This window comes from Nyctereutes procyonoides, unplaced genomic scaffold, assembly GCF_905146905.1.
Source record: "Nyctereutes procyonoides isolate TBG_1078 unplaced genomic scaffold, NYPRO_anot_genome, whole genome shotgun sequence".
Classification (NCBI taxonomy): Eukaryota; Metazoa; Chordata; class Mammalia; order Carnivora; family Canidae; genus Nyctereutes; species Nyctereutes procyonoides.
Window position 1 is genome coordinate 52741744 of NW_026575047.1, and position 25202 is coordinate 52766945.

At 42.1% G+C, this 25202-nt stretch overlaps 1 protein-coding gene across 1 annotated transcript in view; it reads right to left on the minus strand.

Moving 5' to 3' along the window:
- The window catches only part of TARS3 (threonyl-tRNA synthetase 3), a 68577-nt gene extending 44166 nt beyond the window's left edge, over positions 1-24411 (minus strand). Inside the window, exons 1-10 of the mRNA XM_055326759.1 lie at positions 24020-24411; positions 23014-23082; positions 22184-22380; positions 14746-14869; positions 9396-9517; positions 8141-8258; positions 4817-4881; positions 1809-1887; positions 936-1082; positions 30-128 (exon numbers count right to left, since the gene is read on the minus strand). Coding sequence (XP_055182734.1) covers positions 30-128; positions 936-1082; positions 1809-1887; positions 4817-4881; positions 8141-8258; positions 9396-9517; positions 14746-14869; positions 22184-22380; positions 23014-23082; positions 24020-24319 — 1320 coding nt within the window. The 5' untranslated portion in view covers positions 24320-24411. The remainder of the gene's footprint in view (positions 1-29; positions 129-935; positions 1083-1808; positions 1888-4816; positions 4882-8140; positions 8259-9395; positions 9518-14745; positions 14870-22183; positions 22381-23013; positions 23083-24019) is intronic.
- Positions 24412-25202: the final 791 nt, after the last annotated feature.

The following is a 25202-nucleotide window of genomic DNA, read 5'->3' on the forward strand; positions in this document are numbered from 1 at the left end:
TAAGAGAAACATTTTAAAAGTTAACTTACTCGTATGAAATCCATAAGTGTATTATAAATGAAGGCTCCTCTGGGAAGAAAAAAGCAGCTTCCAGGACTGAGATCATGGAAAAAAAACAGTTCTTGTTCCTAGATTAAAACAATAACTGCATCTCAGAACTCACTGCCATTGATCAGTATTTACCGTATACATATGACATGCTAGGAATGAGACTCATACTCAGTTATAATTTCCATCTTCTAATAACTGACTTCCCAAAAGCCCCTCAGTACTTACCTCTAACTATATGTACTAGCACACATTAAATCATAATTTGTATTTATGGTTAGTTAGCTTTTCATGTACCTTTATTTACTGCTGATTTCTGACTTGGCACCTGGGAGTATGAATCTCATGGGGAGAGAATACAGCAGAAATACCAGAAAAGTTCAGTGCAGGAGGTGGGCCCTACCTGGTGGTGCTCATCATCATGCTGTCATTACTGAACACCTGCCCCATGCTGCCACCATCGTCCAGCGTCTGTCCTTGCATCAGCCCTGCCAATGCTACCAAGCAAGAGACAAGCACGTAGAGGTCCCTAAGTGAATACCTGGCCTCCACATAACACAGCCGTAAGTGGCCAGATGGAGGCTGAAACCCAGGTCTGTCTGCTCTCAAATCTCAGGTTTTCTTTCTTCTCTGTTTCTCAAATACAAAGTATGTTATTAGGTACAATTTTTTAGAACATTTTTATCATGGTAAGAATAAGAGAAGGGTGTAATTTCTAAAACTAATAAAAGACACAAGAAGGAAAGAGGTGAGAAGACAGGGTATTAGCATGTAAGAATTCAACAGCAAACAGAAGGTGGAACCAGAGAAAAGAAATACCAAACAGTTTAATCATAGGCCAACAAAGGACATCCCCATCCTGCTGGTGATGAGGGCAGGCAGCATACCTTTCCAACCTTCCTATGATCTCGGTTCTTGGCTTCCTCTTGGAATTTTTCCCAGGTCTTCATCATCTTGTTATCAGGGAATGATATCCCGTAGATCCTCTGCAGTGTTTCCATTTCAGGATTGCCCTCCCAGTAAGTTGAGGAATTCTAAGTATCAAACAGGATTTGGGTGAACACACCAAACATCTGGTGATAAATGAAATCACCCTTATATATGTGAAAAATTTTCCACTACATCATCAGCATGGCTTTACTTAAAAAATGACTTTTTGTGGCACTGGAAAGACTTTAAAATAGATTCTAATTAAATTTGCCCAGCCCGAATTCATCAGAAAATGATGTCATCTGCTGTGGAAAAATTACTAGGGTAATTCGAGAAAATCATTATATGGAGAACAATACCTTAACATATCATATGAAAAAGAAAGGCATTGTAATGTGTATAGTAAGTTTAGGCAATAGACAATTAAAAGCTACATGTAAGGTCCTAATTACCAGAAATGTAAAAAATTATAGTATCTTTAGAAATTTACGTAAAAATCAAATAATGGAGTATTTTAAAAGACCGTGATGTTCAGAATATAAAAAATATGATTGAAATTCCTCATTATCTAGATCATCTTAAGTTTGCTGTATTAAAAAAAAAAAATCCAGGCAGCCCGGGTAGCTCAGTGGTTTAGCGCCGCCTTCAGCCCAGGGCCTGATCCTGGAGACCCAGGATGGAGCCCTGTTGGGCTCCCTGCATGGAGCCTGCTTCTCCCTCTGCCTGTGTTTCTCTCTGTCTCTTTCTCTCTCTCTGTGTGTGTCCCTCATGAGTAAATAAATAAAATCTTTTTTTTTTAATAAATAAAATCTTAAAAAAAAAATCCTTACCTTGAAAATTTTTATGGCTTTAATTTTTCCAGTGTGTCTTACATGGGGGCCTTTGCAAAGGTCAATTAATGGACCACACCTACAATGAAATATTTCAGACATGCCCAGATACAGTTAGAGCTTTTTGGACCATTTGTTACAAACCATGTTTTCATATGTTTTAAGTGAAGGATCTCACTTATTTGTATGTCTTAGGTCAATTTCTAATTTGGGAACAATTTAAAATAATTTAATTTTTAATTTAGGATGAAGAGGCAATTTATCTAGCCTTTGATCCCAGTCTTCCCTCCTTTGCTCAAAATCGGAAGTTACAGAATCTTCTGAAATTAACTATACATAAAGACACCACTTTTCGTTGTCATATGCCAAGGCTCTTAAAAACTCTCCACTTTCATAAAATTAAAAAGCCATTCCTCTGCTTTACACTAACTTTCAAAACCAAAATTATCTACAATTTATACAAAATGCACCAACTTGATACCTTACTTCAAAAATAAACTTCACCAAACCCATAGAATGTACACTAGCAAGAGTGAACTATATAGTTAACTCAGGATTCTATGTGACTATGGTGTGTCAATGTAGGTCTGTCAATTGTAACTAATGTGCTAGTCTGCAGGAGGAGGTACTGATAATGAAGGAGGTTATGAGAAATCAGAAATCGCTGTACTTCTCAATTTTGCTGTGAACCTCAATCTGCTCTAACAAAATCAGGTCTGTTTAAAAAATAAGTAAATAAATTTCAGGGATCTTTTATCTGTTTTCAGACCCTCTGGCATTGTGACAAAATGCTTAATTTCTTCTGGTTTACTAAAACAGAGCATTGACTAGAGTGCAATTCTCACGCAAATGTTTAGGTCAGAGATGGCACGACTTATATTAAAACACATAGTCGGGGGGATCCCTGGGTGGCTCGGCGGTTTGGCTCCTGCCTTTGGCCTGGGGTGTAATCCTGGAGTCCCAGGATTGGGTCCCACGTCAGGCTCCCTGCATGGAGCCTGCTTCTCCCTCTGCCTGTGTCTCTGCCTCTCTTTCTGTGTCTCTCATGAATAAATAAATAAAATCTTAAAAAAAATAATAAAATAATAATAAAACATATAGTGGGGGGCAGCCCAGGTGGCTCAGAAGTTTAGCGCCACCTTCAGTCCAGGGCCTGATCCTGGAGACCCGGTATCGAGTCCCACTTCGGGCTCCCTGCATGGAGCCTGCTTCTCCTCTACCTGTGTCTCTGCCTCTATCTCTCTCTCTGTGTCTTTCATGAATAAATAAATAAAATCTTAAAAAAAAAAAAAACACATAGTGGGGTGCCTGGGTGGCTCAGTGGGTTAATGGTCTGACCCTTGATTACTGCTCCGGTCATGACCTCAGGGCCCTGCATCCTATGCTGGGTGTGGAGCCTACTTATGATCTCTCTCTCCCTCTCCTTCTCTCCCACCTCTCCCACCCCTGCTTGCACATGTTCTTTCTCTCTCTCTCTAAAAAACAAACAAAACACATGGTGTTGTTGCTGAGGATTCATTTGGACCTCTAACAAACAAGGACCCCCAAACTTTAATAAACACAGACTTTTTTTGAAGTACAGAAATATTTAAAAAGTTAAAATACTAGTGACACCGGTCAGAAGGAAAGTACTTAACATCAACTAATTTAAGGAAAATTTAGTAAAGAAAATATTTTCCCTAACTATTCCAACCAACTTTAAATATTTTTAAAGTTCACTGGTTAAAAAGTTAAAAATTACAATGAATACATAAAGGGACTGGTTTATTTACCAAAATGGATAAGCTTTAAACATGAAGTGTTTAAATGAAATGACAATTTCTTGGGATGACCAGGCTTTATTGTTCTCTGTCCAAGATGGAAGTGGTAAATCAATGCTCAGAGGAATAAAAGGAATGCCTAATTAGCATAGGAGACTTCAGTACTCTAATTTTTAAATAACTCTATAGAAAGAAAAGCAATTCCTTTTCCAAAAATTAAACTGACAGAATAAGAAGTGTCAGTGTTGACCTAAGTAAGGTTCAAAAAAATAACTACAAAAGCTCAAGTATTAGAAGCCAAAATTTCAAGACTTAGCCTACTTTTCTATATCTTCATGTATTTTTAAGCTTTGAAATGCATATACCAACATTTATTTGAATTACAGGTAATGAAAAATAAAACCTTATTAGGTCATTGGAGAATGGTAAAAATAAGGTAAGCTTGGTATCCCACTTCAAAATCAAAGGGCAATGAGTTCTTATTATAATGTAAGAAATGCTCTGTGCATAGTTTTGCTTAGAGCGAAGATGACGTTTACACCCCAGAACCACAAGTACCTGACTGTGGAAAGTAAATGCTCCTAGAGAGAATATTTGTGATTTCAATTACATAGACATCAGATCTTCTTAAGATGGATCCGTGAAAGTCAAAGAGGCAGCCAGACAGGCAGAACACAGAGCAATTACCTGTCAGGCAGCTTAAAAAATGCATGAGTAAAAAAGGGGCTCAGATGTCAAAGAAACAGAACTAAGTCAGGGTAGAATTGATTTTACTTGCCTCTTCCTACCACTTGATTTGCCCTTGGTTCCCCAACAGGGTCTTTCATTATGTTTCATTAGGAATATCCAAGCATGAAAGTTAATGCTCTTGGGCTCCAGGAAATGGGGAGTATAGTAAGAGGCAAAAAATCACCACAGGAGGAAGATGGCCCATAATGACTTCCACTGCCATATTAATAAGAATGTGGCAGGATAAAGCAAGATTCCCTTTCCTAACAGCCCCCACTAAAACATAAAGCCCTGGGCAAACACAGTCTCACCCACATGGAAAAAGATGCTGTCAAAGCTAACATTCAGGAAACTCAGATTTTAGCACCAGCAATAATACAAATGAAGGCTGAATCATTTCCCTTCGCTGGTAACATTTCAGAGTCCCAAACTAAAGTGGTATATCAACTATGCAAATTTACAAATACACCACCCACCCAAAGACCACGGAGCAGTGCTTAAAATTTACATACACTTCACCTGTAAACTGTGGTAGTTGGAGTGTGAACTTTCTCATTCAGGATGCGGCATTTAAATTTATTGTACTACAAAAAAAACACACACATATTTACATATTATTACGTAAAATGTTTAAGTGGGAAAAGAAACTTTTGCTTTTTTCAACAAACACTGAATGGGTATCTAGTATGTTCTAGGTACTAAGACCCTGGGAATATGGAGAACTCACAGCTTAAAGCTGTAGTGTCCAAAACGGGAGCTACAAGCCCAACTGACTACTGAGCACTTATATTAGAACTAGTCTGAAATGAAATGTGCTGAAGTGCAAAACACACTGGATTTCAGAGATGTACTATGAAAGAAAGATTGTAAAATGGCTCCTTAAGTATTTTTATGTTGGTTATCATGTTGAAGTGATATTTTTGATATTGTAAAAATTAATTCTACCATTCTTTTATTTTTAAAATATAGCTATCAGAAGATTTAAGATTACCTATGAGGCTCGGATTGGTGGATCACGTTATGTTTTTATTGAACAGCATTGTTCTAGAAGATTCCAAGTTTTTTCATCTCATTTTCAGAATGTTTTTCTTTAAAGTTTTTATTTAAGTTCCAGTTGGTTAACATACAGCATTATATTAGTTTCAGATCTACAAAATAGTGATTCAATAATTCCATCCACCACCCAGTGCTCATCACAAGTGCACCCCTTAATCCCCAACACCTATTTCACCCATCCTCCTGCCCACCTCCCCTCTGGTAACCAACAGTTTGTTCTTTATAGCTAAGAGTCTGTTTCTTAGTTTGCTTCTCTCTTTCCCTCTTTTATTTTCCCTTTGCTCACTTGTTTTGTTTCTTAAATTCCACAAACTCATGAAATCAGGAATTTATCTTTCTCTGACTTACTTCCCTTAGCATTATACTCTCTAGCTCAATCCATGTCTTGCTGGGCAACATTTCATTCTTTTTTTTATGGCTGAATAACATTCCATTGTAGATATATACCACATCTTCTTTATCAATCAATCAATGGACACTCATCTATTTCTATACTTTGGCTATTGTAGATAATGCTGCCATAGACATTGGGGTGTAAGTATACCTCTGAATCAGTATTTTTGTGTTCTTTGTGTAAATACCTAGTAGTTCAATTGCTGGATCCTAAGGGAATTCTATTTTAACTTTCTGAGGAACCTCTGTACTGTTCTCCAGAGTGGCTGCACCAATTTGCATTCCCACCAACAGTGTAAGAGGGATCCCCTTTATTCACATCTTTGCCAACACCTGTTGTTTCTTGTGTTGTTGATTTTAGCCATTCTGACAGGTGTGATGTGATAGCTCACTGAAGTTTGTGATCATGAACATCCTTTCAAGTATCTGTTGGCCATCTGGATGTCTTCTTTGGAAAAATGTCTATTCACATCTTCTGCCCTTTTTTAATTGGATTATTCTTTTTTGGGGGGTATTGTTTGATAAGTTCTTTATATGTTTTGGATACTAACTTTTCATCAGATATGTCATTCACAAATAACTTCTCTCATTCAGTATGTTGCCTTTTAGTTTTGTTGGTTGTTTCCATTACTGTGCAGAAGCTTTTTATTTTGATGTAGTCCCAATAGTTTATTTTTTCTTTTATATCTCTTGCCTCAGGAGTTGCTACAGCCTCTGTCAAAAAGGACACTGCCTGTGCTCTCCAGGATTTTTATGGTTTTAGGTCTCACATTTAAGTTAGAAGATTCCAATTTTAACTACACGAAGTAAATAAAATTCTGAGGGCACAGCTACATTATTAATTTGCATAAAACAAAACCAAGTTTATAGTAAATGATCATATTGTTACACACACAAAAAAAATCAACAGACACTTTTCCTTTCTTTCCAGCTTTCATCACTACTACTTTGGTGCCAGGTACTTCATATTTAAAGGAGATAGTTGTTGAGAGAAAAAAAAATTCATATGATTTAACTAGTTCATACTTAAGTATTCAAATCATTTTTCTTCACAGAGATTTGATTAAAGTTTAGTTCTTAAGAGTAGCTGCAAAAAGGCAACCCATAGGATAGGAGAAAATAACTGCAACTCACATATCTGATACAAGATTAATATCCAGAATATATAAAGAACTTCTACAACTCAACAACAAAAAACAAACAACTCAAAAACGAAATGGGCAAAGGACTGGAATAGACATTTCTCCAAATAAGACATACAACTGCCCAATAAGTACATGAAACACCAAAGAATTAAAAGCAGGGACTAGAACAGATATTTGTACAGCCATGTTCACAGCAACACTTTTCACAATAGTCAAAAGATGGAAACAACCCAAACGTCCACCAACAGATGAATAAATAAACAAAATGTGGTCTATATATATAATAGAATATTATTAAGCCTTAAAAAGGAAGGAAATTCTGACATATGTCACACCATGGACGAATCTTGAGGACATTATGCTGCTGAAATAAGGAAGTCACAAAAAGGCAAATATCGTATGATTCCACTTTTATGATTCTTAGAGTAATTGAATTCATAAAGGAAGAAAAAGGGGAAGTGGGAACGGAGAATTAGTGTTAACTACATGTGGGGTTCTAATTGGGGAAGAGGAAAAATCTCTGGAGATGGATGGTGGTGATGGCGGCCATTTCGATCATGACCTGAACAAAAGGCAGACACTCAACCAGTGAGCCACCCAACTGCCCCCAGAGCCTGCTTTAGATTCTCTTTCCCTCTGATCACCCCCCAACACACATGTACACACTCTCTCAAAAATAAATAAATAGGGGAATCCCTGGGTGGCTCAGCGGTTTAGTGCCTGCCTTCGGCCCTGGGTATGATCCTGGAGTCCTGGGATCGAGTCCCACATTGGGCTTCCTGGATGGAGCCTGCTTCTCCCTCTGCCTGTGTCTCTGCCTCTGTCTCTCTGTGTCTCTCATGAATACAGAAATAAAATCTTTAACTTAATTAATTTATTAATTAATTAATTAAAGTAAGAATATATTTACATACATTGGTCAAACAAGATAAAGAGAAAGCAGAAGTATTATGGAATTTAGTAGTCAGAATATTAACAACACTCAAAATTAGTCAGATTTAGAAACACACATGTGAAAACTATTCACCTGGCCCCTTACCCACTTATATCTGCATTAAAATTTTCAGGAGATAGTGGGGAAATATCACATTGGGCAAGTGGTGACAACCTCACATTAGACTGCCAGACTATTTGGAATAATGTGGCAAGCAACACTCAATTATTTGTTTAAAAAAGAAAGTTGTCTGTTAGTTTTTTTTAATATTCCTGGCAAAAGGTTTTCTTATTCTAAAGAGTTTCCTGAAGTTACCTTAAACATTTCTAGGAGCACTTCCTTGCTGATTTCCAGTCTTTCAAATGGTTGCTTTTCTTTTATGATAGTCTTACATATGTTCTCCAGTGCTGACAGCTCTGTGCTGGACACTGCTCTAAAAAGAAAAGCAAGTAAGAGTCAACACAGATTTCTCAGCCATCATGCAGTTACCTTTTTGTGGACCTTCATCACTAACTGACATGCTTTCTGACATGCACTGAGGAATTTTGTGTTTTATTGTATGTATCCACATGCAAGGCAGATCATCTAATTTCTTGAAGAACACTGAGGCACCAACAGAGGAAAAGATTTGCCTGCAGTTCTTCTCTGCAATGAGGTGTGCAATTGGAAAGCCCTGGTAAAATACTCCCTGGTTAGACTGTGAGCTCCTTGGAGGCCTGTTCTTCTGTGTGGTCTACTTTATACTTCATGCATCGACATTTTTGTTTAAAGGAACTGTAGTAAGTGCTTACAAACCCCCACCCTCGGTGACTTTGGATCCAGGTTGGGAGAAAGATCTGTGAGTGTGAACTGCAGAGTAGACTGGCACTCACAGGGAATGGGCCTCCGTGAGCCATCAGCTGACCTCTTTCAGCCACTCCCTGGTTTATGCTAGTTCTCCTCCACCCACACTGGCTTCCTTGACTTTCCTCAAACAGCCAGGCATAAGCCCATGCCAGGGAGGTCCCAGAGGCCTAGAACGTTCTTTCCCAAAATGTTCATAAAGACACCCCCCCCACACACACAACCTCAGAGCTTGCTCCCTTTGTCCACCCTGATCCCTGCTTCAACATCACTTTATCCTTTGCTGAGCACCTGTCATGGCACACACCTCCCCATACCTGGTTTATTTTCTTCCATACCACTCATCACCACCTGGTAGTAGATGACTGTTAGTTTACTGTCTAAGCTAAAGAGACTATTAGCTCCATGGGAACAGACTGATCTGTTCACCACTGAATCATCAGCATCAAACACAGAGCAGATAACAGGCAGTCAAAAAAAAATCTTGCTTAATGAATCTTAGAATGGTGGTAAGAGGAGATGAAGCTGGTCAAGTTGGTATACAGGAGCTATAAGGTCCAGGGTGCTCAGTTAGTTCTGGAATCTAAACTCATAAAAAAATAATTTTCAAACAGCCAATCTATACTCATGTTATAGAACATACACATTAACTAAATTAATATGTAACCATTATAAAATAATGGACTATTAATACATGCCTTCAGATGTGAATATGCAGTGGTATTACCTGTCTTCAATGAACATGTCATAATAGAATCCATTTTCAATGGGTGGACCATAGCACAAATGGCCTCCATAGTAAAGCTCCATGGCCTCCCCAAGAATGTGAGCACTGGAGTGCCAGTATACCTGCAGAGCATCAAACACAGAGGCCAGTGGATATTGAAGTTGTGTCAGGGGAAATTATTAGTAAAATAATACAAGGAAGCAAGTGGGTTAACTTTAAGGGGATAAACACGAAAACAGAGCAACATCAATTTGCTCTTCAATGCCCTCTTTGAAGAGACCATTTTCTGAGTGCTCCTTGCAGTTATGCCAGGGGCACATGCTTGGTTTCTCCAAAGATAGCCTCTAAGCTGAATGCAGAGGACCAAAGTAGTTTGTGTCTACGCAGCAGTCTTCACATGTTGAACAGCTTTTGATAAAATGGCTCTGGAGGGAGAAGTGTGGCCTGGGAATGCCTGCTGGCTGCCTGAGACCCCGGGGCAGTACACACACCAGTTAATTTGCCGAAGTCCAAAGGCTGCTCATCGGGTCTACAAGTTCGGAAAGTTTGGTTTTGAATTTGGTGTTGAATTCCCAAGGAATCAATGTTTTATGGATAAATTATAACTAACCAAAGTCACCAAATAAATACAGGTACCAAAGAAGCAAGACAATTGAGTCCCCTGGCAGCACTTTCTTTCCCTTATTAAATAGAAAACATTACAGTTAGAAAACTAGTTGACAAAATAAATTGGAACAGAGGGAGTTCCAGCACTGAGCAGGCTACGGGCGATCCCAATCCACAGTGTTAGGCTGAGATCCGGTCTGTAAACAGCCCCAGAGGGTTGGTTAGTCCCTGGGGAGAGCCCTGTCACTCTGGATGGTGCCAGGAGGGCAGGCTAACTGCCAACACGAACCCAAGTCTCTTCTTTGGTGTGCTGTCCACACCTAGATATTTGTTGAGCCAAACACTGTCTTAGGTGCTGAGGATGCAACAGTGAAAGAAAAAGGAGTCACTGGCCTCATATGGTTGGCTTACTGCGCAGTGTGGGAGCAACAGGCATAAACCAGCCAGTAAGTGCATAATCACAAGAGAAAGAGATGAGCAGGACACTGTAATGAAGAATAACAGTGAAGGCTCTACATTCCCAGGGAGTCAGGAAGTCCTGCAGGACTAACATGTAAGGGATAAAGCAGGGTAGCCAAAGAAAGGTTGCAGAGCTAAGAAAGAGCCAGCAACCATGCAGGCCTTGGGCAGGGGGAGAAGACAAATCTGAGTTTTATTCTAAATGCAATGAGATGCACTGAAGGGCTTGAAGCAGAAAGAAATTATTCAGTTTGCATTTTAACACACTGTCTGGTAGCAGCATGGGAATGGATTTTTGGGGACTAGGAGAGCAGGTGGGCAGATTCTTGGGCAGTGCTATAACACCACCATTGTAGACTCTTGGACAATGGCAGTAGAGATGGGGAGGAGTGGAAAGATTCAAGATACATTAGGAAAGTAAGGGGTTGGCAATTAAGTAGAAACTGGAGTTGAGAGAGCAGGCAGTAATAACACTCAACCCATGAGATTCTAGGTTGAGCAACTGGGCATGTGGTGGAGGTGTACCATGAGATGGGCAGACAGGGAAGGCGTAAGTTCTGGGGCTAAGATCAAGAGTTCCACCATGGACATACTAAAGATTCCTGAACATTCTCCAGATGGAGATATCACATGGGCAGTAGCATATAAAAGACTGAGACATATCTCACTACAAAGAGAATTGACAGCAGTTAATAGACATGACAGCTTGGAACGGGAATATACAGAGGGTGCTGTGACTGAGCACAGAATTCCTTACTCTGGAAGCAAAGGCAGAAGAAAAAGCTAGCAAAGAAGTCTTAGAAAGAACCCATGGTGGGGGGCACCTGGGTGGCTCAGTTGGTTGAGCATCTGCCTTTGGCTCAAGTCGTGATCCCAGGGTTCTGAGATCGAGTCCCACATCGATGCAGGGAGCCTGCTTCTCCCTCTGCCTATATCTCTGCCTCTCTCTGCGTGTCTCTCATGAATAAATAAGATTAAAGAAAAAAAAAAAAAAAAGAACCCACGGTGGGAATGGAGTGAAGCCAGAAAAGCAGTGGTGCCATAAAAAAAATCTTAAAAGAAGGGTGTGGTTGATTGTCACTTCTGCTGAGCAAATCCAGAGGATGGGGGCAGGGGAAGTGGCCATTGAAATGGGGGGTGAGGCTGGACTCATGCCCTGATGTCCTGCAAGAGACAACGGAGTGTGACTATGGACCATGGAGTGGGACTACAAGCACCGAACTAGCAGCTTTGGTTCTTGCACAAATCTGCTTTTGTTTGTTCACATCTCTAAGTATCATAAAGTGCCCTGGGGGGTTTTCTTGAGCATGAGATCACAGCTGCACAGCACTGGCTTCTCTGGAATTTCCCCCAAAGATTTAAAGTAGAATAATACACACCTATGTATATTCTTTTATTGGACAATATGGTTACAAAAGGAAATACTCTGAGATATGTTTGAAATTTGCAAGCTGTATCATTTTATAAAATGCCTCTTGTTTCTGTTGTATGTATTTATCAGCTTTATGTGAATATGCTTCCTGTCATTTTCTATATGAACCTATCCAGAAAGCAGAGGGATTTATTTCTTCTGTATGCTACATTATGCTCTAAATATTATTATGAACAGAATCATCTTTTATAATATAAAGGAGTCTTGAATTTTTCTGTGAAGCAAAAACTCCTTTAAAAAATCATTAATTTCTCATTTTTTAGATCTGAGGTTTCTTTTTTTTTTTTTTAAAGATTTTATTTATTTATTCATGAGAGACAAACAGAAAGAGAGAGAGGCAGAGACACAGGCAGAGGGAGAAGCAGGCTCCATGCAGGGAGCCTGATGTGGGACTTGATCCCAGGTCTCCAGGATCAGGCCCTGGACTGAAAGCGGCGCTAAACTGCTGAGCCACCTGGGGCTGCCCAGATTTCAAGATTTGTTTCTCTACAGGGTTTCTTTTTCTTTTTCTTTCTTTTTTTTTTTTTTAGATTTATTTATTTATGATAGACAGAGAGAGAGAGAGAGAGAAAGGCAGAAGCACAGGAGGAGGAAGAAGCAGGCTCCATGCTGGGAGCCCGACACGGGACCCGTCCCGGGACTCCAGGATCACGCCCTGGGCCAAAGGCAGGCACCAAACTGCTGAGCTACCCAGGGATCCCCTGCACGGTTCCTTTTTCATGGATGTGTGTGCTATATATTCATAAATTGGTTTATGTTCTTCAGTATCTTAATGAATTCAAAATAACAGGAAAATAAATTCCAAGAACAGAAAAGAGAAATCTTTGTTACTAAGTTACATTAAAAGAAGCATCGAGATTCTGGAGAAGTTACTTAACCATTCTGAGCTCTGGTTGCTTCATCTGTAAAATGGGGATTAAAACAGTACCTGTATCACTCAGCCATCAGAAATGACAAATACCCACCATTTGCTTTGACGTGGATCGAACTGCCTTTGGCTCAGGTATTATGATGTCCTGAGTGAAGTAAGCCAATCAGAGAAGGACAATCATCATATGTTTTCACTCATATGGGGAGTATAAGAAATAGTGAAAGGGATTATAAGGGAAATGAGGGAAAATGAGTGGGAAAAATGAGAGAGGGAGACAAACCATGAGAGACTCCTAACTCTGGGAAATAAACAAAGGGTTGCAGAAGGGGAGGTGAATGGGGGAATAGGGTGACTGGGTGACAGGCTCTAAGGAAGGTACTTGATGGGAAGAGCACTGGGTGTTATAGTACATGTTGGCAAATTGAATTTAATTTTTAAAAAATTAAATAAATAAACAAATAAATAAATAAATATCAAAGATTGCCAAAATAAAAACAAAAACAAAAACAAAAAAACAGAAAACAGTACCTGCGTGCTAGGGTACCTGGGGACTCAAGGAGATAATGCACATAAAGGGTTAGGGCCATTTGGTAAGTGGTAAATAAACATTTGGTAATTGTTTTTTTCACCATTATCTTTTTCACTCACAACCACACATATTTATGGAAGCCCTATAATTAACCCGATCTTAGGATCATGGCAAGCAGAAGGGCATGCTGGTTGTTCACTCTAGAAAGATTTCCCATGATAAAGAATTTTTTTTTCCCCCGAAATCACTGAAGACAAGGAGGGAAGAATCCCCAAAACCTCACATCTCCATGGAGCATTAAATTTGATTATTCCTCCATCCCCTACCACCCCAATACCTGGCACAATAAAAAAAGTTCAACAGCCAAATATTTAAAAAGAGCTGTAGCAGCGACACCTGCACAATAAGCCAACAGCTAGCCAGCATAGGAAAGTGCAAGGCTTTCAGGCAGGATCTGGCCCTTAGTTGAGGATCAAAACTAACTGCCCCACCAGCTGTCATGGCTGCCCTTGGTTCCAGACCCTATTTGACTTTCTACAGAAATTAACACTATCTGAAACCTCTAGTTGTTTGTTTTCTCATTTACTACCTTCTCCCACTAGATGTAAACTCTTGGAAGCGAGAGTCTCCATGCCTTGTTCACTGTGGCCCTATAGGGTCCAGCACATACCTCCAGGGCCTTGGACACTCATCAGCTGATTGAGGGAATTTACAAAATTTTAAAGTCTAGGGATGACACTGGAGATGAAGTTAAGTGACAGCTGTGAACTACTCATAAGAACAACTCAATAATACATATACACTATGTGTTTCTTCTAAAGATTGCTCTTTCTGAATCACTTTTAAGTGTGATTTTATTGATATTGCATTATTTAGCTCTTGAACTGTTATACCTCACATACTTTAAATATGATTCTTATAGGTTTGGATTAATCAACAAATTTAGCATAAATTTCAAGATTAAGGTTAGGTTTTTAGGTGGATAATAGATTGCATGAAGGGAAACTGCAAAGTTAAGGTAATACTGTGTATCAGAGACCTGCATGAAAATCTGGTATCTAGTTTACAGAATTAATAACTATTGAACAGATATCTGAGTTTTGATAGTCTTCCAATTCTCCTATACCTATTATGTTATAAAGTAGACCCACTTTTAAGAATCTGTTAAAAACTCATTTGGACTATACATTGATTTTATAATAAAGTATTATAGCTTAAGGAAACAACTATTTTTAAAAAATGGTAAATAGGAGTTTCTTTAGAAGCTGATACACATTTGTACATATTCGTTCCATAGAAACTCATGAAATACTTACTAAACACCAATAAACAAATTTTAAGTCTTAGAAGGTTATAAAACTCATCATTCTTGACTTCGATATGTGTCTTCGTGCATAATATCATTTACAATATAAATACCTGAGGTTTCGTTGATTGATTTTTAAATACTTACAGCTTGAGCTTCCTCATTATCAAACGTAAGCAGCTCTAGAGTGGAATCCCCTTCCAATGGACGGTCCAAGTCCCACAATTCACCATTTACTTTGGCTACAACTGTGCTTTCAGCCAGTTCTGGACTAATAAGAGAAAAGTCACTTGGGAGTTATCCTTATCACATGCTACAATGATTCATTAAAACAATAGATTAGAATAATTTCCAGGGTTGGGCAGCCCAAGTGGCTCAGCGGTTTAGCGCCGCCTTCAGCCCAGGGCATGATCCTGGAGACCCGGGATCGAGTCCCACGTCAGGCATCCTACGTGGAGCCTGCTTCTCCCTTTGCCTGTGTCTCTGCCTCTCTCTCTCTCTCTCTCTCTCTCTCTCTCTCTCTCTCTCATGAATAAATAAAGAAAAAAAATCTTTAAAAAAAAAAGAGAATAATTTCCAGGGTTGCTTGTTTTTCAAGTGAATAGAAAGTACAAAAGTAATTAATAGCGCATATTTTTTAAAATTTTGTAACAGTTATTTTAAATACAAAAGTAGTATACACCCACTGTAAAAACAAAACAAAATAAAATAACAATTGGAAAACAGAGAAAGCATAAAAAATAAAATAAAAATACCATGTAAATCTTACTGCCCTGAAATAACTATGCCTAACATTTTGATGCATGTCTTTCTAGGCTTTTTCTACATCACCCCTCCTCTTCTTTTTCTTTCTCTCTCTCTCTTTCTCTCTCTCTCTCTCTCTCTCTCTCTCTCACACACACACACACACATACATTTATTGTTTGAAAACTACTGACAAAAATAATATATTAAAACCCTGAAAAGCACAGAAAAGCAAAAGAAAAAAAACCCACCCTCAATCCCACCACTCAGAGATTACTGTTAACAATTTGTTGTCTGTCCTTCCACATTTTTTGATAAATATATACACCAATATGAAAATCTAATAATAGTACCATTCTGTTTATGTTATTTGGTAATGTAGTTTTTAAACTTAGTAAGTTACATATTTTCCCTGACCATAGACAGACTTGAAAAACACACTAGTTACCAGCCACGGCAGAACCAAGACTTGTTAACTGAACCCTCTATAGCTGGGCATTTTGGTTATTTCTTTGTGGGTTTTTTTTTGCTTTGTTTTGTTTAGCCAATGACAAATAATACTGCAGTGAACATTCTTGAACACGTATCTTAGTTCCAAATCATTTTCTCAGGAAAAAGTTCATGAAGTAAAACTGCTGAGTCAAGGAAAATGAGCTCTAATGATCTCTGTTGGAGGATACTGCCCAATTTTCCAACGAGGAAAGGAGCAAGAATACTTTTTTCTCTGTCCCCTTGTAATGCCAGGTACTATGAGACCGTGTCCTCTTTACCAGATAATATGTTAACTTGCGTTTCTATAACTTGAATGGCAGTAGAGTGCTGCGGTTAAGAGTACCTGCTCTGGTGTCAGGCCAACCTGGGTTTCAACACTGAACAATTAACTCTAAGCCTTAGCTTTTTCATCTGTAAAATAGGGATTTATAGGACCTTCCTCATCCATTTATTCTAAGGATGAAACAAGACATGCTCATAATAAAAACTTCTTATTAAATGTTAGCTACTGTTACTAATGAAGTAGAAATTTATTTTCATTTTTACTGGCTGTGTAGACTGCTAGAGGTTCTTCACACCCATTCTCTCCTTCTGGTACAATAGTTTTCAGCCTTCCCTGCAGCCAGATGTGGCCATGTGACTAAGTCTAGAAGCAATGGATTCAAGCAGCAGTGGTCTGTAGCATCTCTGCATCTCAGCCTCAAGACAACAGAGAGCCCTTCTCCATCCCCTCCCTACCTTCCGCAGACCACAGTGCACATGCACTGCTCCCCTGGACCACACAGACAACTGCAGTGCTGTACATGCCTACAGATGGTCCCCCGACCAAATGACCAAACGGAAGGAATTCAGATCTTCAGTTTACTTATGGAGAAGTGCTGCCCTGCCATGCCAGCCCCCACTCCCCCAGACTGTTACAGTAGAGAAACTTTGGTCATATTTCAAGTCACTGAATTTTTGTTGGTCTCTCTGTTGCAGCATCTTAGCCTGTATCTTAACTAATCCAAAAAAGTAAGGACCTAGAGGTGAGTAACAAAAACAAAACATGTGGCACTGGCTTAGCAAATGGGCAGCAAGATATGGGAAGCCAATATCCCCTTGTTGTGGCATATATCTGATAAATATCAAATACTGACAGATATTTGATTTAAATAGTTGGTAAAATATTTGGTAAAGTCTGAAGGGAAATTAATGTGCTTACAATGCCTATAGCACATAAGGAAGCCGTCATAAAAAGGGAGAATGTTGGCAAATGCTGAACAGCTACTGCAGCTTTTTCAAAATACCAGACCAAGCTGGGCCTGGGTGAGAACTACTGGGTTTGTAGGCAGAGATGGAAGGGAAAGGGCTTTGCCAAGAGAGGCTCTGCCTGCGGCCTGTAATCCAAACTGACAAAGAGTCCAGAAATGTAAGGCTGTGTAAGACTGGAGAAACGGTCCTTTGTCCCAAACAGCAGGAGGGACAGCTCTTCTCAAAAGCCAAGACTGATAGTAGGGGCCAGGCCGAGGGCAGGAATTGGAGAAAGGGTGCTGCCCTCTGACATCCTATAGTTTCATACGACCTCAGGTCATTAAAGTGAGGGACAGAGGAATGGACCAAGCACAAAAGCCAGGGAAGAAAGGGGGTGAGAAGTCTTTGTCTAGAATTCCTTAAGCAAGATTACTTCACGTGGAACTGATTAGAAGCAAAGAGACTGGAAGCCTACTATGCTGGAGAGAAGGGTACTTGCCAAGGGACAAACCCAGCTTACAAACACCTATGACTGTTTGATCCTTTTTAAAGAAGCTCTGAGCCACCAAGTGTGCACCAGGAGGAATTGTATGGTACCAACTGTACAGCCCCCAGGACAAACTGCCCCACACTCCAGATGTGGCTAATGAGGATAGACAACTACGAAGCTCCCAAAGAGCAAAATCAGAGTCTTTGCAGGACTGTGGACAAGAGGACTGCTCCCAGAAAAACAAAGGGTGGCCAGAGGGGCTGACCCAAGCACTACCCGCTGCCAGTCTGGCCTCACAATGACTGCCAGCAAGATCTGATGGCTTCTTCTACACTACCATATGCCCTATCGCTCTTTCCTCTTTTTCCCAAATACACTTCAGTTGTCACGTCTTGTGTGTATTCCACCACTGAATATAAACGTTGGGTGCGCAGCCTTGTCTATTAGCTTATTTATTGCTAGAGCATAAGGGGCCAGCCTAATGAAGTATTTTGCACATCCCTTGAAAATCCTACACTGTCAGCTTGTTGGGACCTAGAGTTGTCCCACCTGGGGAGGGACTGAGTGTGGGGGACAATGGAAAAGGGACTCAGATTTCTGGATGTCACAGGGGCACACTGTGGCAGATGCTGTCCCCTAAACCATGCTTCCCCTCTTCCATGGAGAGAATGCTTTAGCTGGACGTGTGGCTGGCCAGCAGGAGTGACATTTCCATTCTCTTACTGCTAGGGGTGGTCAGGTACCTAAATGTGAGCTAATAGGATATTAGAGGAAATTAAAATGTGCCACGGTTGGGGTCTGGGCCTTAAAGCATCACTGTTCTTCAGCTGTTCTTCCCCATGCCTATAGGCAAGTCCATAGGTGCATGGACTCAACTTCCACCCCCAAACATGGACAGACTGTACCTAGTGCAGAGCGCTAAGAGCAAACAGACAGAAGGAACCCAGGTCTACAAATGACTGCAAGGACCAGAGACAGCCACCAGTCCAGGCTGATGTCATCTGTCAGGTGAGAAAATGTGATGTCTTCCTTATTCATGCCATGGTCTTCAGGGGTCTCTTGTTACAGCAATGCGGCCTAACTCAGAGGTTCTCAAACTTGGACTTGCATCAGAAACTCCTTTAGGAGCTCAATAGATTGCTAATGAATTCAAGAGGCATGGAGCAGGGCCCATGAATTTGATCTTCTACGATCCCAGGTAATGCTCATGCTGTTGGTCTGGGGACCACACTCTCCGAACAATTCTTTCATGAACTACTATGAACTGTCCTTTGCCCCTTTTTTCTACAGGATATTTTCTTTTCTTTTTTAAGATTTTATTTACTTGATGGAGAAAGAGAGAGCACAGCAGGGGGCAGTGGCAGAAGGAGAGAAGCAGGCTGTCCACTGAACAGGGAGCCTGACCCAGGGCTTGATCTTAGGACCCCAGGATCATGAGCTGAGCTGAAGGCAGATGCTTAGCCAACTGAGCCACACACGCATCCCTCTACAGGGGTGCTTTCTTAGGATATATGGGCATGTATAGAATTACTGGGTCCAAGGTTAGCACGTTTTTAAGGCTTTAAAAGTCAGAAAGAGACTGGACCTATTTATCTGCCCTCCAGCAGTGCCACTTTCCCAAGACTATCAATATCAACTGCTATTCATAAACCTCAGACAAATCGAGAACACATAATTTTTGTTTACACTTCTAAGACAATCTGTTCTTCTGTTGAAGTTTTCATCTTTTTCCTATTAATTTGAAAAACACTTAGGGAGCAATCATTTGTTTTATACGGTACATTTTTACCACATTTGTCATTTCCTGTTTTACGTGTCATTTTTACACATAGCCATTTTTCTTAAGTGTTTTATTTCGTGCACCGTTTGAATTTGTCCATTCTTTCTCTAATGATTTCCACTTTTCATGTTATGCTTAGACTCCCCCAGAGCAGGAATAATCATCTATGCAATAAACTCTCAGTTACCCAGGAGAACAGGCAGTATAATTTAATAAAGCTATTAATTTCTCATTTATTTTATATCCAGCCACCTCACTGAACCCATACTTACTCAGATAGTTTTTCAGCTAATACTATTCTCTAACTCACTTTTTTTTTTAATTTTTTTTTTAATTTATTTATGATAGGCACACAGTGAGAGAGAGAGGCAGAGACACAGGCAGAGGGAGAAGCAGGCTCCATGCACCGGGAGCCTGATGTGGGATTCGATCCTGGGTCTCCAGGATCACGCCCTGGGCCAAAGGCAGGCGCTAAACCGCTGTGCCACCCAGGGATCCCTCTAACTCACTTTTTAAAAAAGAGCCCAACACACAGTCCAACTCACAACCCTGAGATCAAGACCTGGGCTGAGATCAAGAGCCTGACACCCAACCAACTGAGCCACCCAGGTGCACCCTCTGATTCATTTTAGAGCTCCCTCCTTTTTCTAATCGCCTGAATTGAATTCTTAGTCTGTTTCTTTTTCTTCTTTCTTATTAGAAATGCCTTCGACACTACAAATCTGTTTCTGATCACTACTTTAACTATATTCCATAGATTTCTGATACATATTCTCCTTTTTAAGTATTTTCTAAAAATTCTGGAGTTTTTATTTCCTTTTACCTGAGTTATTTTGAAGAATTTTCAATTTTCAGGTTTTTTTCTGCTTTTTCTATCATGTAATGTGTATTGAATTCAAAACTGATTTCATTTTATTCATGGAATATGTGAACTTCGCATTTCTGCATTTAATTGAGGTTCTGAGAAGCCAAAAACACAACCACAGGTGTTGAGAGACCTCTGTCTGTAGACCACAGGGACTGATGAGCAGCCACTAAGTCCACCTCACAGTGTTATTATTTAGTCACATTTAACCCTAATGTTTGCCTATTTGACCTGCCTAAAAACTACCCAAAGGTTAAGATACTCCCTAGTATCTGTAGTTTTGTATTCTGATCTGATGCTACATTATTTAAACTCACTTAGTTTTGAGCTATAGCTTGAGCAGTTTTTGAGCTATAGCTTCCACAGAATTATATTTAATGCTAGGAATACACTGTTTGTCTATTTTTGATGATTTTGGCCCTGAATTCTGGTGCCCCATAGTAATATTATGATCACTGCTTTCTTCTTACCAGGTTTGCGTGATAAAGCTTTGCTCATCTTTTAGTTCTGGATAACTTTACTTTTTAGACATTCCTACAATCCCTCTATCATGAAATGTGACTGTAGGGTTTGTAAGCTGGTACCCTGTGGAAATGCATATTATTGAGAGTACAGTGAAAAACCTGTTCTATTTTCCCAAGTTTGAACAGGTTTCTTCAGTGTAGGATTCCTCAGGCTCTAATATGCCAACATGCAAACTGACTCTCCATGAAGAAAAACTTATTTTTTGCCTCAAAGCCCGTTTTTCCCAGCACATTTATTCATCTCCCCTGGAAAATGGGGGAACAGGTTAGGAGGGGCCGTTAGAGTGCAAGATATGATAAAAAGGGGAAAAATACAACTTTAACTAGTTTCCAAAGGAAATCTGAAGATTTCAATTGTTGAAAAAGCTTGCTTTTTACACAGTGAACGTTTATTTAAGTGGCAATTTTGAGCTATAGCTTTTTTTTTTTTAAGATTTTATTTATTTATTATTCATGAGAGACAGAGACACAGGCAGAGGGAGAGGGAGAAGCAGGCTCCATGCAGGGAGCCTGACGTGGGACTCCAGGATGACGCGCTGAGCTGAAGGCGGCACTAAACCACTGAGCCACCCGGGCTGCCCTGAGCTATAGCTTCTATAGAATCATATTTAATGCTAGGAATTAACATTGGTCAAAATAATATAACTTTACTAATGTATCTAATTTCTAGGAAAGTCAAAGTACTTATTCCAGAGTTGATAATGGCTCGAACATACCTTCAATCTATAATAAGTTATTTTGTACATTTCTAGAGGCACTTTAATTTTCAGAGTATTTTTTATATGCAGTATTTCACTTAATTTTTACAACCTCATTAATGGGAAAAGCATCATTACTTCCACTGAGATAAAAGGAAACAGGCTTGGAAACCTTCAGGGATTTTTCTAACTTGGTTGGAAGAATCACCCATGGTTATTTACTGGTGGGACAATGACTTGACTTGGAGTCAAGTCCAGGATAAGATCTGTAAAACCTCAGGACACCTGGGTGGCTCCGTGGTTGAGCATCTGCCTTAGGCTCAGGTCATGTTCCTAGGGTCCTGGGATGAAGTCCCGCATTGGGCTCCTTGCAGGGAGCGTGCTTCTCCTTCTGCCTGTGTCTCTGCTTCTCTTTCTGTGTCTCTCATGAATAAATAAAATCTTAAAATTAAAAAAAATCTGTAAAATGTCAAGGAGATATCTTGATGATGAACAAAGTCAATGTAACATGACCTGTCAAGTATTAGATGTTTTTCTCTACCATATATTTTTATTACTTTAAAATTTGGACATTTTAAAGAAGAAGAGATTTTACTCTGGTATTCAATTACTTCTTTAGAAGCCAGAGGGAAAAAAATTAATGATATTTAGTTTATTCAACTGAGTTAGAAAAAAATATTTTTGCAGTCCCTAGGGAACACCCTGCCACCAAGCTCTGGCATAATACTGAATAACAAGTATCTTCTCCAAACTATGGTTTACCTAATTTCAGCGGCCACTTGATAAGGTGTTGTTCTCCAGACTTCGCCTTCCACTGTTTTCCCACCAGCCACTCTTACTGTGATCACATTGCTTGTATTCCCCTTTTTGTCATTAAGGGCAAATAAGAGCTGATAGTCTTTCTTCAATATTTCATATAGCTTCAATCTTTCCTTTACAAAATCTGGTTTATTATTTCCCTGAAAGTCATCAGAATACAAAGAGGTTAACATACACAGCCTACTTTTTTTATACCTGTTCTACACGCTCTCTGCACACCCGAGGTCATTTCCAACTCTCCTCCTGGTCACTTCCCACCTCCTCCTTGGGTCTCAGGGTCCAGCTCAAAGCCTACTTCTTCTAACTACATCTCCCCCTGACACATGTTTAATGCGTGGGTGCACACAGTCCCACAACTCAGCACCTACCCATATACCACCCTACTTTCTCTGGTTGTCTTTCCTGTTTATCTGATCTCAACCAGACTGATCCCTCTGAGGCCAGGTTTTTCTCCTTGGCTCCTGCCAAGTGTTTATGCTCAAAACATATTCTGGTGGTTTTAATGAGGTAGATGGTAGCTAATTTCCTTAACAGAAAAGAAAAGCTCTGCTATCTCAACTGAAATAGACAAGGGGCACTTAACTCTAGCTGTGTGGCTAGCTCATCTTGAAGTTAAGACACATCGTAGCTAAGGCTTGCAAGGTTTTAAATATACTACAAATGTCATAGTTGAGTTAGGAATTATACTTTAATTAAAAATCCAGGCAATTAACTGTATAGGCATATTTAAATTACAGGTAGTATTTTACATTATTTAGACAGCAACAACTTACCTCAGTCTCAGGCCTGCTTTCCTCCTCCTCCGTTTTAGTGTTCTTTTCTTGGCTTTGACTCGAAGGAGGCTGAGAAATAAAGGTAAATTATAAATAACTCATCCCAATGACAAGAAAGAGGAACACATCAGAAACGTGCAGAGGAGAGGGATATGCTAGCAGTCAGCAAGGCTCCCACATTGGAGTTCTGGCTTCCCTGACCACCACCACAGCTCTCCACGGGCAAGTCATTTTCTTCTTGTCTGTGCATTTTCACACACTCTGGTTAGGTGCATTTAACACATTTTGCTCTCTAAAGTTCTTTCCCCTAAACCTCAAACAGATAATATCGCTGGGAAATGGTTGTGTAGCTGCCCACGGACTTTCAATGCACTGTTTCAGGAAGATCCTGCCAGTGCACCACAGTTACCGTTGGTGAAGAACTCAAGGACATCCCACAGTCTGAGAAAGCCTTTGGAACTTCAGAAAATGTATTATTTTACACGGAGATGATCTGTCCTTCAATGGACCAAAATATTAAATCCCTAGATTAAAGAATAACGCTAAACGTACAGATCTCAAGAAGTGAGTAACAACAAAAAAAACCCAAAAGCACCTGTCATAAATGGACCAGCCATTCATTAGACAGGATGGAAGACTTTGTTTACGTAGCTGTTGGTCTTCCTGCTGAGGAAAGAATAGTGAGTTTTACACACTCCAGCATTTTTTTTCAAACGAAGGAAAATGCTATTTTCGCTACTGAAGCAAATACGCGGCAGGCAATTTCCCGGAAGAGCTGAGAAACACCATCCAGCCTGGCGACCGCCGGGAACACCGGGCTCCGCAGGGTGTCCAGGCGCCTCGGCGGTTCCCAGGCCTCGGCAGGTGCACAGCGCAGGGCTTCCGGCGGGACCGCCGCCCCGCTGGCACGGTCGCAGCCCGCGGCGCCGCCCGCCCGGGATTCTGGGCCGCGCCCGCCCCGCTTCCCCGCAGCGAGGTTCCCCGCAGCGGCCCCGCGCCCGGTCACCTGCGCGCCGGCAGCCGCGCGCCCGGCCTCGTTCCTCCCCGCCGCCCGCGCCGCGCTCCCCAGCGGCGCCCGCTGGCTCAGCTCCTCGGCGAGGCACAGCCGCAGGCGGCACAGGCGCTGGCGCAGGTCGCGGTTCTCCGCCCGGAGCTGCGCCACCTCCCGCGTCAGGCACGGCCCCTCGGCCTGGCCCCGGTCGGGCGCGTTCAGCTGCTCGTCCCTCAGGCGCTGCACCTCCGCCCACAGCCAGCGGATGTCCTCCTCCTGCCGCTCCAGGCGCGAAGCCACCGCCTCGGCCGCCATGGGGGCCGGCTCCCGGGGCCACCGACGCCGCTCAGGTGGAGCCGCTGCGGCGGGGGCGGGGCGGGGCGGCGGGACGGCCGGACCTCGGCGGTCTACGGAAACCTCTGGGAGGCGGGGCGGCGGGGGGAGGCGGGGAGACCGGGGGAGGCGGGGAGACCGGGGGAGGCGGGGGGCGGGGGGAGGCGGGGAGACTGGGGGAGGCGGGGAGACTGGGGGAGGCGGGAGACCGGGAGAGGCGGGGGGCGGGGGGAGGCGGGGAGACTTGGAGAGGCGGGGGGCGGGGGGAGGCGGGGAGATTGGGGGAGGCGGGGAGACTGGGAGAGGCGGGGGGCGGGGGGAGGCGGGGAGATTGGGGGAGGCGGGGAGACTGGGAGAGGCGGGGAGACTGGGGGAGGCGGGGAGACCGGGGGGAGGCGGGGAGACCGGGGGAGGCGGGGAGACCGGGAGAGGCGGGGGGCGGGGGGAGGCGGGGAGACTGGAAAGGGCGGGGAGACCAGGGGAGGCGGGGAGACCGGGGGAGGCGGGGGGCGGGGGGAGGCGGGGAGACTGGGGGAGGCGGGGAGACTGGGGGAGGCGGGAGACCGGGAGAGGCGGGGGACGGGGGGAGGCGGGGAGACCGGGAGAGGCGGGGGGCGGGGGGAGGCGGGGAGACTGGGGGAGGCGGGGAGACTGGGAGACGCGGGGAGACTGGGAGGGGCGGGGAGACCGGGAGAGGCGGCGAGACTGGGAGAGACGAGGGGCGGGGGGAGGCGGGGGGGGGGAGGCGGGGAGACTTGGAGGGGCGGGGAGACTGGGAGGGGCGGGGAGGCTGGGAGAGGCGGGGAGACCGGGAGAGGCGGGGCGGGGGGAGGCGGGGAGACCGGAGGAGGCTGGGGGCGGGGGG